This window comes from Venturia canescens, chromosome 2 (genome assembly GCF_019457755.1).
Source record: "Venturia canescens isolate UGA chromosome 2, ASM1945775v1, whole genome shotgun sequence".
Classification (NCBI taxonomy): domain Eukaryota; kingdom Metazoa; phylum Arthropoda; class Insecta; order Hymenoptera; family Ichneumonidae; genus Venturia; species Venturia canescens.
The window spans coordinates 19014793-19029062 of record NC_057422.1 but is presented as its reverse complement, the minus strand read 5'-3'; the positions used below and the strand labels follow the sequence as shown (position 1 = coordinate 19029062).

General features: G+C 35.7%; 2 protein-coding genes and 1 long non-coding RNA gene across 4 annotated transcripts in view; 1 reads left to right on the top strand and 2 right to left on the bottom strand.

Annotated features, from left to right (window-relative positions):
* Positions 1-397: 397 nt before the first annotated feature.
* On the bottom strand, positions 398-3537 carry Pis (phosphatidylinositol synthase). Its single transcript, XM_043412253.1, has 4 exons — positions 2957-3537; positions 1618-1906; positions 1157-1320; positions 398-1080 (listed from the first exon to the last, which is right to left on the bottom strand). The coding sequence occupies exons 1-4, from the start codon at positions 3000-3002 to the stop codon at positions 926-928; spliced, it is 654 nt and encodes a 217-aa protein (XP_043268188.1). The 5' UTR covers positions 3003-3537; the 3' UTR covers positions 398-925.
* Positions 3538-4170: 633 nt separating this feature from the next.
* LOC122406653 (uncharacterized) overlaps positions 4171-14270 on the top strand; it is a 27983-nt gene continuing 17883 nt past the window's right edge. The window contains exons 1-2 of one of the 2 annotated variants that reach the window (XM_043412224.1): positions 4171-4767; positions 5799-7358. In XM_043412224.1, the coding sequence (XP_043268159.1) occupies positions 7011-7358 (348 nt within the window). In that variant the 5' untranslated portion in view covers positions 4171-4767; positions 5799-7010. Of the gene's footprint in view, positions 7359-14270 lie in introns of both variants that reach the window. The other variant, XM_043412223.1, reaches the window with a different exon arrangement.
* LOC122406669 (uncharacterized) lies at positions 7225-12130 on the bottom strand. The gene is made up of 3 exons (XR_006260046.1): positions 12032-12130; positions 10156-10233; positions 7225-7344 (listed from the first exon to the last, which is right to left on the bottom strand). It is a non-coding gene; the product is annotated as an uncharacterized lncRNA (long non-coding RNA).

Sequence of the window (14270 nt, the reverse complement as noted above, 5' to 3'; positions counted from 1 at the left end):
ATGTCTTTACATTTATATATGTAAGTAAAAATATCAATAATCATGTTTTTTTCAACATCAATTTTTTTTTTGGTTTATTCATTTCCAACGTTTAGGGGGTCCTACATATTACTATAAATGTCTACGACAACGTTAGTAAGTCCTACATCTTTTTTCTGAAAATCCAAAACTTTCTTTGTTCCGAATTTGAATGAGAGCCAATACAATTTCTGCATTGTAATTCTTTATATCCATATTGTTGTGCAGTAAAAAAAGGAGAGGAAACATTTTGTGTTTGTTATGAAAATAATTTTTACACTACATTATCAGAAATATTCAAAAAATTATGGACTTTCAAAGGATCAGTAGGAAAACATTGTTATCCATTTTCTTTTAGGAATTATTCATAAGATGAAAAAATCATTCACAATTATTTATTGAGACAGGAAGAACTTGAATCATGCATAAATGATTTTTCAAACCAATATTATAACAGATTATTTACCTACTAATCAGTTTTACTCGAGACTTTGGCGCTATAAAAAAATACAAGAGAATATTTTTAAGTATGAAAAAAAATTTCTATTGTGATTTTGTTAAATAGATACTAAAAAATGCAAAATATCACGTGGGTTATTGAATTAAACTAATTTTTTTTATGCATCTAAACTTAAACTTAAATGTCGAAATGTTTTTTTGTTTCCCAATTTCATGGAATTTCACATATTGACAGGGAACATACATAAAAATATTTCTTTTCACAACAATTTTTTTAGAACCTACATAGATACTATATATAAACATCAATATATATATATATATATATATATAATATATAACATTTACACAGGGAAGAATAATTGTTTTACCTTGACTAGTGTACAATGAAAATAGAATTTACTTGATTGCTGGTGAAAAATAACCAAATGTTTGTCTTTGGGTAAATTTAATTCTGTTTGTGTAATGCGCTGCGTTCTTTAACATCGATGATACTCAAATTAAGGCAGGCTACATAGCCATGTAAAAGAGACAAAATTGTTTTTACTATGGCAATGGGTGTGGAAATTAACAGAACCAATCTGAATAAACTTATTCCTGCCACTGCAACAAAAAACGGTTTTCTCATTAATATTGACAATGTTAAATGGCTCAGATCTAATAGCAAAATAGTGCTTACTTATGGGACCTTCGGTGAAATGCAAAAGGTAGAGAGCAGCGTAAAAGGCTTCATTTCCAGCGCACATAAAAAATAAAACTTGACGATTTGTGTAGTAAACTCTCATTATTGGATTTTCTGACATGTCCACGAATTTGTGACTCGTCTTGCCCTGGAGAAGTGTTCTGTAATAGGAAGATGGAATCAACACATTTTGTCAAATCAAATTTTATCATAGGCTAAAACAAAGAAAGAGTTAAAAATCTTTGAATTTCATTAGTGGCAAGGATTTGTGATATTTTCAGAAACCTCACAAAAATTTGGAATTTCTTTTCAATAGTATGGGGTATAAAATATGCTCCCGATTATTGTTCCATTAGCCACAAAGAGTGAAATTGAATTATTTTCATCAAAGACCAAATACAAGAGAAAATTGAAAATAATTTCTTTTTAACAGAAAAATATTTCAAATGTTTGTTTACGTGTGCAAGTAAATCCAGTGACAGGCAATGTCGATAGCCATGCTGAGCTGAAACCAAAAGGCGTAGGAAGGATAAAACATGCTGAGATTGACGAGAAGGCACATGGTGCCAACACGATCTGTCAGCTGGTCCAGAATAGCCCCAAACTTGGTACTCTGATTGAAATATCTGGCTGCATGACCATCAAAGGCATCAAGCAGGGCGCTGAGTATATAGCACCATGAAGCAATGACATAATGCGTTGGCATAAAATAGAAAGAAATCAGGGCCAAAAACACTCTGGCGTAACCTGAAACATGAATAAAATTTGAATCCTTAAATCATTGAAAACGCACTTTTTCTCAATTAAAAACAAAATTTGTTGAGCGTCCACCAACATTGGATTTCCGGTTTAATTTTAATTGGAGAAACCTTTATTTTTACAGGAGAGCACAACATTTTTATTTAAAGATCGTAACAAGTTATAAATTACTTTGTAATCTAGAAATTTGAAGTGCCATTTCAAGGAGTTGAAAAATATAGCAATTATCATAAATAAATTCAGCTTGCAATACTCTACAAAAAACCAACTCCTTTGTATCAAGCCCATTATGTTTCAACAGACAATTTATGTAATTCATGTCGAGGGTCTGATAATGGACTTATAAGAAAATATTCTCTATTACAAATATATTGAAATTAACAATTATCAAGTGATTTTTGATAAACTTTAATAGACCTTTTCTTGATATCACATTTCTGTGCCAATAGCTCACAGAGTAAGAGTTTGGGATCAATAAGCATTGAAGTCCTACAAGTGCGGTCAAATCATATCTCTTGGTGTCAAAAAAAATCATTGTCAGTTATTTTACATTCAGTATGATTAAAATTACATCATATGAAATATCACATGAATTTTTTATAATCTTTACGAATGTTACTTCGTTCAATGTCATTGAGGGTTTTTTTTCATTTAATGTTTATTCCAATTAATATCAAGCGATTGGAGAGAATATTTTTCATAGAAATGAATAAATAGAATTTATTTTCAAAATTACAACAGTGATATGAACACTCATTTGAAACTATGTAATTTAAATGCCTAGTTCTATTTGCAATTGAAAATGGTTTCGTTTATTTCATTGGTTGATTTCAATTAATATTATGTAATTGAAATATTTGTACATGATTACTAATGAGATTTTATAGAATGTAATGAATTCTGTCATTTGAGCGAGATAACGCCGCCTCATGTGACGCCGATGATAATAATAACGACTGACGTGAAAATAATTCGAAAAAGGCAGTTGCGCATCATACGTCATTCAGATAATGAAAATTTACAAGTAACACTTGTTACCTATAATGTTTGGCACGAAAAGAAATATGTTCTCGGTCTCCGTCATTTTATCCTCGTTTTATGTCTGATATATTTGACGAATCAAAACACCAGTTGATTGGGCGAAAACGTTCTTCACTCAAGAAACGTTGGTTCGTCGTCTCGTGAGTCTGCAGATTTTTAATTAGGAAATTTGAGTCTATATCGTAATGTGGTTACGAATTTTAGTGAAATGTGAAGAATTAGGATTCTCCCGGTTTATTCGGCGATCAAAACGGGTCGGTATCTCTTACACGCACACCGAACACGCACACCGAAGACCTGCGACAATGTAAAATGTAAAGAGCGCGAAGCCGTGGAAGCCTATTGACTGATTGCCCGCTACCGACGTACTGTCGTGCCTTCTTCCCTACTTTTCCACGATCTTTGCGAACGTTATACACGAGGCGTCGTCGTCGTTCGTCACCAATACGCCGCCACGTCAATGAACGGAGGTGAATGTATTTGAAAAAAGTATGTGTATTTATATAATTAGCCTCGAACAATGGACAATTAAACAATATCAAAAGAAAACTCATCGAACGGGATTGGCTAAAAAAACGAGAGCTTTTTTAACAAGTTCGAGATATTTATCGATCTCGCGAGCAGGGCGCATCTAGGACTACCAGGGCCGTGATCATTTAAAAAATTGCTCGGTTTTATTTTCTCTCCATCCAAATATTTTGGACCAACGTCCATGGATTTGTAGATGTTTTTTAGGTTATTCGTTGTTCCGCAAAACAAACTTCCGAATCGATGTTTTTACGGAACAACGAAAATTCCAAAAAAATTTCAAAATCCATGGACGTTGCTCCAATAAGAATTGGATCCAAAAGGTCCGCAAGACTAGCGATTAATTTGACATGGGGTTATAAGATGTATGCGAAAAAAACGTTGATATTCTCGTAATTATTTCCGTTTAAAAGTAAAGCTTCGAACTCTTCCTTCATTTCCGTCTCGCTATTGGCTCTTTTCTCGATACGTGTCTGCCTAAAAAATTCTAAGATGAAGAGAACAATTATGAGGATTTGAAAGTTCAACTATCTCTGAAAACACAATTGGTGCATTTTTCAGCGAAGAACATAGTATTGATGTCACGTCAATTGGTCTTTTTGTAGAAAAAATTTGAACTGTCAAAAGCGCCTGAAAAATACGGACCTGGAAACCCAGACGACATTTTTCAGAGAAGCAAAAAGCCAAGGCTGATTCTCCGGTGCGCATTGTATATTTCCCTTTTCCCCTTGACTCCTACATCGCCATTTGCGCAAAAGCATAAACATTCACAGCTTTTATATGTGTACAACGTGTACGAATATATATGTATATATACACGTGAGTAAATACACAGCCGCAGGTTTCATAGTGAGTGAAAAATAATATCGTAACGCAGTTCGTCGCGCGTCAAGTGTATAAAGCTGTTTCGCTGGTGACTTTTGTACACACGTGCATATTTCTGTGTATTCGGTGATGATTGGTTGGCGAGTGTCAAGGGGAGGGGAAGGGACCCACAAAAAGCTTGCTGTTGTTATTTCATCGATCATCAAGAGACTGTGAGTGATGAAATAGCGCAGGGATTATCGGTCGAGGGATAATTCATTGTATACGCGTGTTCGTGTGTTGTGTGCATATCTCTCTCGCTGATTAATTTTGAATCACACACATAGTAAAAGACAATCAAGAGGTTTGGAACTCTGCTATCCGTAGTGCGCCGTGTACGAATTGTGGATTCTGTAAATATTGCCGCGGATATACTGTACGTGAGAGAAAGAGAGACGGAGATAAAGAAACGGAAGGTTGAGTAGGAATCTTCGATTAATATTTTAAACTCGGATTTCTGTTTTATTACAAATTTCGTGTACTATAAAATCGAACTAATGACGAAAGATATTGAAGCGGTTTCGTCCCTTTGACTCGAACGATCGATACCTTGTCAAGGGAACACGGGCGCGTGTGTGTTTATGTGTCTGTGTATGTGCGTGTATGTGCGTAAGTGCACACGCGTTGATGTTCTGTATGTGTAATGTTTTCAGCGAACGATTCGCCTTTTTTCCATTCGTACGGAACTAAACGCAATTTTGTGTCCCGTTGCTATACATCGAGCACGGAACACGCGAAGTTTTCACGACTTTCCGAGCCCCGCAGTAGCGTGACGTAGTCCTAAAATTGTTGCAAGCGTTGCCCGAGACGATGCTGCAATTGTGATTATTGTACATTTGTAAACGTACGTCTTCTCACTCATACATTCACGCGTCTTCTTTCTTTTTCGATCCGTCTTCTGTTTCTCAAAAGGCGATCAAAAGCGCCCTGCTGCGACGGAAAACAATATTAATCTCACTTTTTTTTCTTCGTATTTTCGAGATGTCGAGATAAAAAAAGAAGGGAGGGAAAGAAAAAAGCATCGGACCGTGTGCGAACGATCCTCGCGACCCTTTTTTCTTCCAAAGGCAATTCCTATACAGTGTGAAAATAAACCAAAACCGTTGACGAAATCACACATAAATAAATAAATAATTGTCGTGAAAAATGCGACAGGGACGTGATTTAAATATTCCCGGTGGCCATTTTGAATTTATCAATCTTCCATTTGATTCCGAGCAATTAAAAACTGATATTCCATGTTCCAACTTTACAAGGGCACGCATGTCGATAAAAAGTTTCTGAACGTTTTATTTTCTTGCAACGAAAGCCCAATTTTATAAACATATTTATCGCGATTTTTCGGTGTTATTGAGAATCTTGTGTTTGTTTGTGTTCGTTTCTTTTTTTTCAATCAATGGTCACGGCTGTGCAACTGCTTTCATTTTTTTCGCATCGACAAACGAAGGACTCAAAAGATTTGACAGAAATAAAAGAATCATGAAAATGGAAACGTCTTGCTAATCGACAAAGCCGTACTATTTTCCCATCGAACTGGATGTGTAGTGCGACGGTGAACATTCTTAATGGAAAACGATCGTTTATTTATTCATCCCGTTGGTGAAAATACAAATCGTTAGGTAAATCACAAGTCGAAGTATACGTAGTGTATTTTTGAGGTTAAAAATCTCAGCGCCATCGCGCGCGTGAATAACGAACAGTGTTAAAACAGAGAAGGACAAAAAGTGAGAAAAAGAAAGAGTTATATCTCGTTCTTTACTGAACATCCCTGTGCGTGTCATTTCTTCCAATTTTTCTAAAATTATGTCAAAACAACCAAGTTTTCTTGAGCACTGACAGATCTTCGAATACTTAACCTCTCAAACCTTGATCCTTTCAACTTTTCAATTCCAAAGAAACAAAAGACAAAAAAGTGTGGGCTTCGGGGCTGATTGGACAGTGCCATTTTTGTGTATTTTTTTTTCTCCCGTGGTGTGTGTATACGTGTCCGTGAACGAGTGCGCTAATGTTTATGCCATAAACGCAAAACTTCGGGTAGGCGCGAAATCGTGGTTTTAACCTCAAAACTTTCGTCTGCGTACTCTCGGTCGGGGAATCGAAAAATTTGGGCATTAAAAATTACGTGGCAGATCTGCCGCCCATTTTGGCACGACGGACGGAACTGTAGGAAAGTGAAAAAAAGAAAACAACAAAAACGTGACAGAAATGTCGGACTTTTGAGAGCCAAACCCGCGCCCGATGTTTCGAAATAACTTATCGTCGTAAGTTTTCGTGCGCCGGGCGTTTTTTTTTTACGTGTGTGAAGGAATGCGACTTTTTCCAACGTTCGCCGTTGCTTTCAACATTGACACGTCGCAGGAACTGAATGTTTTAAAATTTATTTATTAATCGTTTATTTTTTTACGATCGATCAATAGTGTATGGGGACAAGACACGCCGGAAGTGGCTTTCCCGAAATAACACCGAATAAACGTTTCTCGAAAACGTTACTGTTTCGTGTTTTTTTTTTCTTTATTATTTTCGATCTCTTTTCTCTGCTGTGTTTCTTACGTCGTCCATGTTGAAGAAAAGCGACAGAGTCACCCGGCTACCGGGAAAGTTTCGCTCTTCTGACAGTGATATTTGATTAAAAAAAAAAAGTAAACATGACGAATTTGCTATGAGCACGGCCAATACTACGGCTTTGTCAATACCCATGAAAATGGCCCCAGGGCCGGATAATCGTCAAGAACCCATGGCCCCTGATCGTATTGACGAGAAATTATCCGACATCGTGACAACGACAAACGTGACACCGAATCCGGACGTTGCTGTTGCAGCAGTCGCCTCAACAGCGACAACGTCTACCACCGCAACTATCGCTCTTGTTCCTTCTGCCAATATCAACAATCATCCTGTCACATCCTCTTTGTCCAGTGAAATTATCGCTAATTCTACCGGCTCCGACAATACCGAATGTAATTCCAATCCCAACACTAACGTTCTCCCCACCGCTGAAAATAAGCAGGTGAGAATTAAAACTCAATTAAAATCCATTTATTTCTTAACCTTGTTCGAGGTTATTTACATTGAAATGTCATTCGAAAATAGTTTTCTCTAATAGTGCATTTTAAATAACTAATATAACAGGAGGTTACAAATTTTTCAAATCTCGTTTTCAACTAATACAAATCGTATTCAGATCTATAGTTTGACACTTAATAGATTGAACATCTCGACTAGTGCTCGGTTGTCTTTGAGACCTTTGAAATAATTTCTGTTGCTCATGCACAAAAAAGATTAATATATCATTAAATGTCATAGTATAAGGTTGATCATTATTCAATTCTCAATCAAGTCAATTTTTTGTAATGCAATGAATTTTGTGAAATTTTTTCTGAATTCCAAATTTGTTCTTCACCTAGTAGCTTTTTTTTTACATTGGAAAATAGATGTAAAAGCAAATGTTCTTCACTTGCATTCTTGTAGAAAAATTCACTGTTACATTGGTAATAACCCAAGGCATTAGAAGAGTAATTTCATCATAACATCGAAGGAAAAATATGACGCTGAAGGTTGCAGCGTTGGAGTCCAACGAAACGATCGAAAAAAACTTCAATAATTCTCTAATTCTGTTCCCTGCTGAATTTTCAATTTGTAGTTTTTCAACCTACACCGATGCTACGTGAAATAAAAAATTGGTGAATTACAAATGTTTTTTTCGTTCATTTCGTTGGACTTCAATGTTGCAAACTTCAGCGTTGTAGAAAAATTTTAATTTGGTATTTCACAAACAAGGAAAAATTGTTGAGAAATTATGAGTCAGCTGCAACAATTAATAGAAACTTCCCATCCAATAGAACCAAAGTAGCGATTAAAAATATTGATGAAGATTACATTGTCGAAGCAATATATAGGTTCAATATATTTGATTAGTGTTCGAATTTCTTATCCTAACAACATTTTCTTGAGATTAAAGAACTGAATCTATCAAAAAGTTGGCACTGGTAAAAAAATTGTAAAAAATTAACCAAAGAAACTGAATGCAAGTTGCTGCGTCCTAACAATGCACCCTCCGTCACCTGTATCAGCAAATTTTCCAGAATGAACGAAGCCGAAACACTGAAACAGTTGTTTTTTAACGCTGTGCAAAAAACTTGTCGGTTGCATTTGAAAAATTCAGCGCTTCTACAAAACTTCAGCACCGTTTGACTAATTATAAATAAAAAAATTTGACAATGTCTATTTGACGTTTAGTAGTTTGAGAAGTTCTTTTCTTCATATGAATACGTTAAGAGATCAAGTTGATTTAGTCAAATTTGAAAATATTTAAAATAACTTTCAGTAGGATCACTCCGCCGAGTTCCTTAAACCAAATGGAAGCGACGTAGATCAATATTTCAACAACAGCATCCGCTTGACCAAACTTTTTGTTGAAAGTAAAACGTGTTTGTCTTTTTTCACAATTTATTTTGGTATTCTATTGGAATACAAATTCCTCCGCTCCGGCTAAGATTAATTAATTAATTAAAATTAAAAAAATTAATGAATAAAATCATGAAAAGAATTCGATCGCTTCATGGCCTGTTTTCATTATAAAGTTACTTAACGCTCGTGTGACATGACATAGAAAAATGAAAATATTCTGAAAATGCTGAGGCGTGGACATTTTTGTAATTGTCTAGAGTCACGTGAGTATGTCCACACACGATCGGGAGTGCATTTGTGCCTGTGGCTATATTTCTATACGGAACTTACATGCATAATGAAAGTCTTCCCTTTTAAGGAATTGTATTCCTCAATGGCTATAGAGACCCGCCTTTGATAAACCTTGACAGTCACGAATAAACTTACCTTTAAGTCTATACGCGCACACACACGCTTAAATGTACATATGTGGGCCGAGACACATTCTTTCGATGTATTGAGTCTCACAAATGTGCTTTGAGTCAAGTTACAGTATGTGTCTACTATATAAAACTACTGCAAACTTCGTCCCGTGTATACACTCGCTCTATTACGAGCTTGTAATTTTCATGAATGTAACGAGAATCATCACGACGCTGAAGTTTCCAACGTTGGAGTCCAACGAAATGAACGAAAAAAACGTTTGTAATTCACCAATTTTTTATTTCACGAATCATTGGTGCAGCTTGAAATACTACGAATCGGAAATTTGGCAGGGAACAAAATAGGAGAATTACTGGAATTATTGGAGAGTTTTTTTCGATCATTTCGTTGGACTCCAACGTTGGAAACTTCAGCGTCATGAATCATCTGCAGCGTAAACTAAATTTTACACGCCCCTAATTTTACCAGTTTCTTTAATTTAGGTTATTTTTATATATTTCTCGCTACAATTAATGATATCGGTGAAGTTTCTTTGGTTTTTGTTAATTTTTCACAATTCTCGATACAATTGAATCGACATTTTTTAATGATGACTAATTACCTTCGACTCTTTTCATTTTTAAATTGGATTGAAGGCGATTTTAATACCGTGCATTTATTGGAAATTAATTTTTTGTATCAATGCAACTGGGTATCAATAAAAATACAACGAAATCGAAATTCCTAGATTATGAATTATAAATGAACGAAGTAAAAACAATTTGTAAATTGAAGTTTTTTTTTTTTTTTTTTTTTAATTCGCGGGTTTTTTGCACGTTGGTTGTGATCGGAAATATTTTTTCCAATTCCGAGTATCTTTTTTCAAATGAATTTGCCGCTTTCTATTAAAAATTGTAAATTGTCGATGAATAATTCAAAGTACACCGACATTAATCTACTCGAGCATCTGCTTTTCATCCACTGTCAATACTTACTCCCGAATTTGCATTGAATCCGCTTCTGTCTATTGAAAAATGTCTCTTCCATTAGTGGAAAAAAGGTCATGGTCGAAACTGCATAAAAAAAAGGGAAATTTTCAAAATAGTGGAAGATTTCGTTAATGACGAATCGAATAACTTGTGTCAGGAAAATAGTTTGAATTCTCTTAATAAATATCGGCGAATCGTCGCTCACAGATGATGTAACTTGAAACCGCAGTGACAAAAAACGTGGCAAACGTAATGACGGATCAATCGAGAACTAAAATTCTAGACTCAGATTGCAAAATTGACGTAAGGGGAAAGAAATAGCAGGGCATAAAAATTGCAGGGTTCCATTTATTGGGGTGTTGACGTTCGCATTGTTTTGAAGGGCGACGAAAAAAAGCTTTTTATTTATCAATCACATAAAATTTGAATGTCTTATTTTTTTCGTTTCAAATTAAAAAAAACGACCGATGACGTTTTTGACTTCAGATCGAAAAAAAGCAACGAAGAAAATTGTAATTGAATTGGAAAAATTTCAGAACAGTCATTTATTCATTTTCCCTCGTTACTGAGGAGCATCATTTTTCTGAGTCGGAAAAAACGTAAATCGGTTTTAAGTACATGCTTATGGTGGACTAAATTAGCTGAACGTTTGAAAACGTACAATTTTGATGGTAATAACAAGCTCTCGCCATTTGGCAATTATCAGGCCAGCGATTATCGTTGCCACGAAGTCATCACGCTCGAAACATATTAAATGGTGAAGCGTGGGGCCTGATATTCATAATTTGATAAAACGAAAATCGTTGTTGATTGATTTTTCAATGAATCCCGACTGACAGTTTGTAAAATAAACGAGTTAAAAGAAAACTAGTGAGACAACATAAAACGTGAGTTCGAATAGTTCGGTAGTGTGAAATTTTGTCGGCCGGTTGGTGCACAACTCGATCGTTGCTTCGCGATTCGAACCAAGCGACGTTTTACGAGTAATAGTAAATTTAGGGTTTAAAAAAAGAATTGAGTTTCTTCCTCGAGCTGAAGAGTTGAGAGAGAGCGAGAAGGAGAGTTGAGAAAAAAAAGAAGACAAAAGTCTGTAGACGAGAGAGTAGAAAAAGAGAGAGAAAAATTTGAGTCGAGGTGGTTCGAGGGGCGTCGGGGAACACTGAAGCAACCGCTAGTAGGCTCGCCCCTGGACTGTCCTCGTATGCCCCAGTGTAATGGCGGCGGCCATGCTGAGACGAGCGTGCCGCGCCCGCTTGTCGGGATTTACCTTTTAAAATTCGCGATACATTACCCGCCTTAACACTGCATTTTGGACAATGTTACGTGGATCGTAATCATCTATTGAGTTGTTAAATAGGACCCTTAAAACACAGTGGTACGCCTTCGTAATCGTTCTTTTGAAAATATCAAATAAATAAAAGAAACAAAAGCTGAAGTGTGTTCCGGTGCGAGAACGTTACGCGGAAGAAGGAAAAACCACAGTGGGTTCTCTCTCTCCCTCTCTGTTTCTCTTTCTCTGTCTCAATCTCTATCTTTCACGAAACCGACCCAGGTGCCCTCTAAAAATATAAATTCCGTGCCGGCACACAAAAACCACACCATTTTTTCTCTCCCACACGCCTTCCCACCGAGCCCTGTTCTTTATCACAATTATTCTAAATGAATCACCGTCATCTCGGTGACCTCGTCAAACTTTTCTCCGACTTGAATAAAAAATCCTCGAATTTCCGTAACTTCCGGATAATATGCCGCAACGTTATGAACGTCTATCGATTCCCCCCCTCCGCAGCGTTCCGTGCCACATTCGCGACAATGCCTGTCCAAAGAATCGACAATAAGGAAACCCAAAAAAACCGATCACCCCAAAAAGAGTGTTTCTCACCATCCTCAATTCGTGAATAACTAACTTCGCGAAAAAACTTCGTATCGTTGCAGGAATAAACTCACACACAATTCATACGAACGTAACGTTTCGTTGATTCCGAAGAGCAAAGGAAAAAACAAATGTCGTTAACCAAAAAAAAAAGTCTTATCAATCGAAACCCCTTCCACACCATTTTTATTTCTTCTTTTTTTCTTCCAATTTTTCATTCCTCCTATCTTATCCGCAGACTACCGACGATTCGCGCGATCTTTTCCTTTTTTTTCTCTTCTTTTCATAAGGCTATAATTGTGGTTTTCCAACAGGGACACTGCAAATTTACATCGTCGCGTCGTTATAACACTGTGCTCGTGCGTGTGTGTGTGTGTGTGTGTTTCGTATCGTGTGTGTTGTGTTAGCCACCTCTCCTTGTTGCATAATGTTGCTTACATCGACATACACACATTCGTGTTTGTGTGTGTGTGTGCGTGTATGAATACACGTACACATATATACGTATAAATGAATGTTGATGTAGACAATCGGCACTAAAGTTTTAGATATCCGGTCTGGAATTTTAGCTGCTTGAGATAAACGCGATTTATCTTATCTGAGTTTCTTCGTCGCAGCATTAACGAACACCCTTAATATCATTAAAGCCTGCGTTGTTTTGTAATGGGAATACTAACATTTTACCGTAGATGAAACATGGTTATTTTTTTTACAACCAATTCGATATTTCTCTCGAATGTTTATTTGTTGCTGCTGTCAAGGAAACGATTCTAGGAGATGGGTGATTTATTAAAAATCATCAATTATGCATGAGCCAATCACGATGAAAAATAATGATAAAAAATGCACGGGTGTCACAGAAAATAGTTGAATCATCGTTGCAACGCGAATGATGAAAGCAAGTGGGATTATTAATTCTGGAAAAACGAAAAATACAATAGTGATATTTTGACTCGATATTTCGTGATCGAATTTGAAATGATCTTGAACGTCCTCGAACTTCGTGCTCGAAATGATGTTCTTTATGAAAATTAAATTTTCATAAAAAATCAGTGAATGTGAATCCTCAAGCAGCAACTGAATTAATTATTAAGACATATTCGTAATTTTATCTGAGTAAATAAGCAAATCATTAAGACGTTTAGTCTCTGTTGGTTGGTTAGTGCTATCGTCTAGGATTTCTTGGCCACATGACTGGCTGGTCAGATCGACCCAGAAGATCCAATAAGTGAAACCTTAAATTCACTTCACCGGACTCTAACTATATATTCACTTTCCAATTATTGAACTGCTTTCCTCGTTTCTTTTTTCTCTGATAATAAAGTCTTTTTTTCCAATTTCAATAAAGTCGGCAAATGTGAAATTTCGTAAAAATATGAACAAAATGAACTAAATTAAAATTGAATTAGACCCATCGCGTTGAGGTTAACGCGTCAGTAGCGAACTAACTATTTCGATTACAGTTAAGGTGATGGAGCAATCGCTATCTCGCCACCGTGAGTGCGAGAGAGATAGCTGCAATTTTCGAAATTGAATATGTTCGACACGGTTCGATCAATAAAAAAAAGCCCCTGTTAGCGTATTTTTGCCATCTTTCCGCGTCCGCTGACAGAGCCTTTTTTTGATTAGTCAAACGACAGCGGAGAATTTTCATTTCGAAAATTCGAGGTGAGGTTAGTCGACATCTGATTGGAATTTCCGTACTTCGTGATGCAATAAAAATCTGAAAAAATTCAACAACATTTGGAAAGCTATGAACAACAATTATCAATAATAATATTGCCCAAAAGTTAATAACAAATTGTTTAAACAATTAATTATTCAATAATTTTGCGGTGACCTATTGTTTTTTTTTACGAATCAAATGTGTGTATTTTTCCGAATGCTCATCAATTTTTTCAGAATTTTCGTGGATTTTTGAAATTTCTTGAAAAAATTTTGAAAAAAATTTTTTAAAATTTGAATTTTGAATATGTTTTAGAAGACATATTTGCCATCAGTTTTGAAAAGTCTCAAGGTTACTGGATCAAAAATGTACAAATAGAGTCACTTAAAAAATGTAAAAACGGGAATTTCAAAAATCCATGAAAATTCTGAAAAAAATCATGAGCATTCAGAAAAACGCGCACATTCGATTCGTAAAAAAAAAACACTGGGTCACCGCAAAATGATTGAATAATTAATTGTTTAAACAATTTGTTATTAACTTTTGGGTAATATTATTATTGATAATTGTTGTTCATAGCTT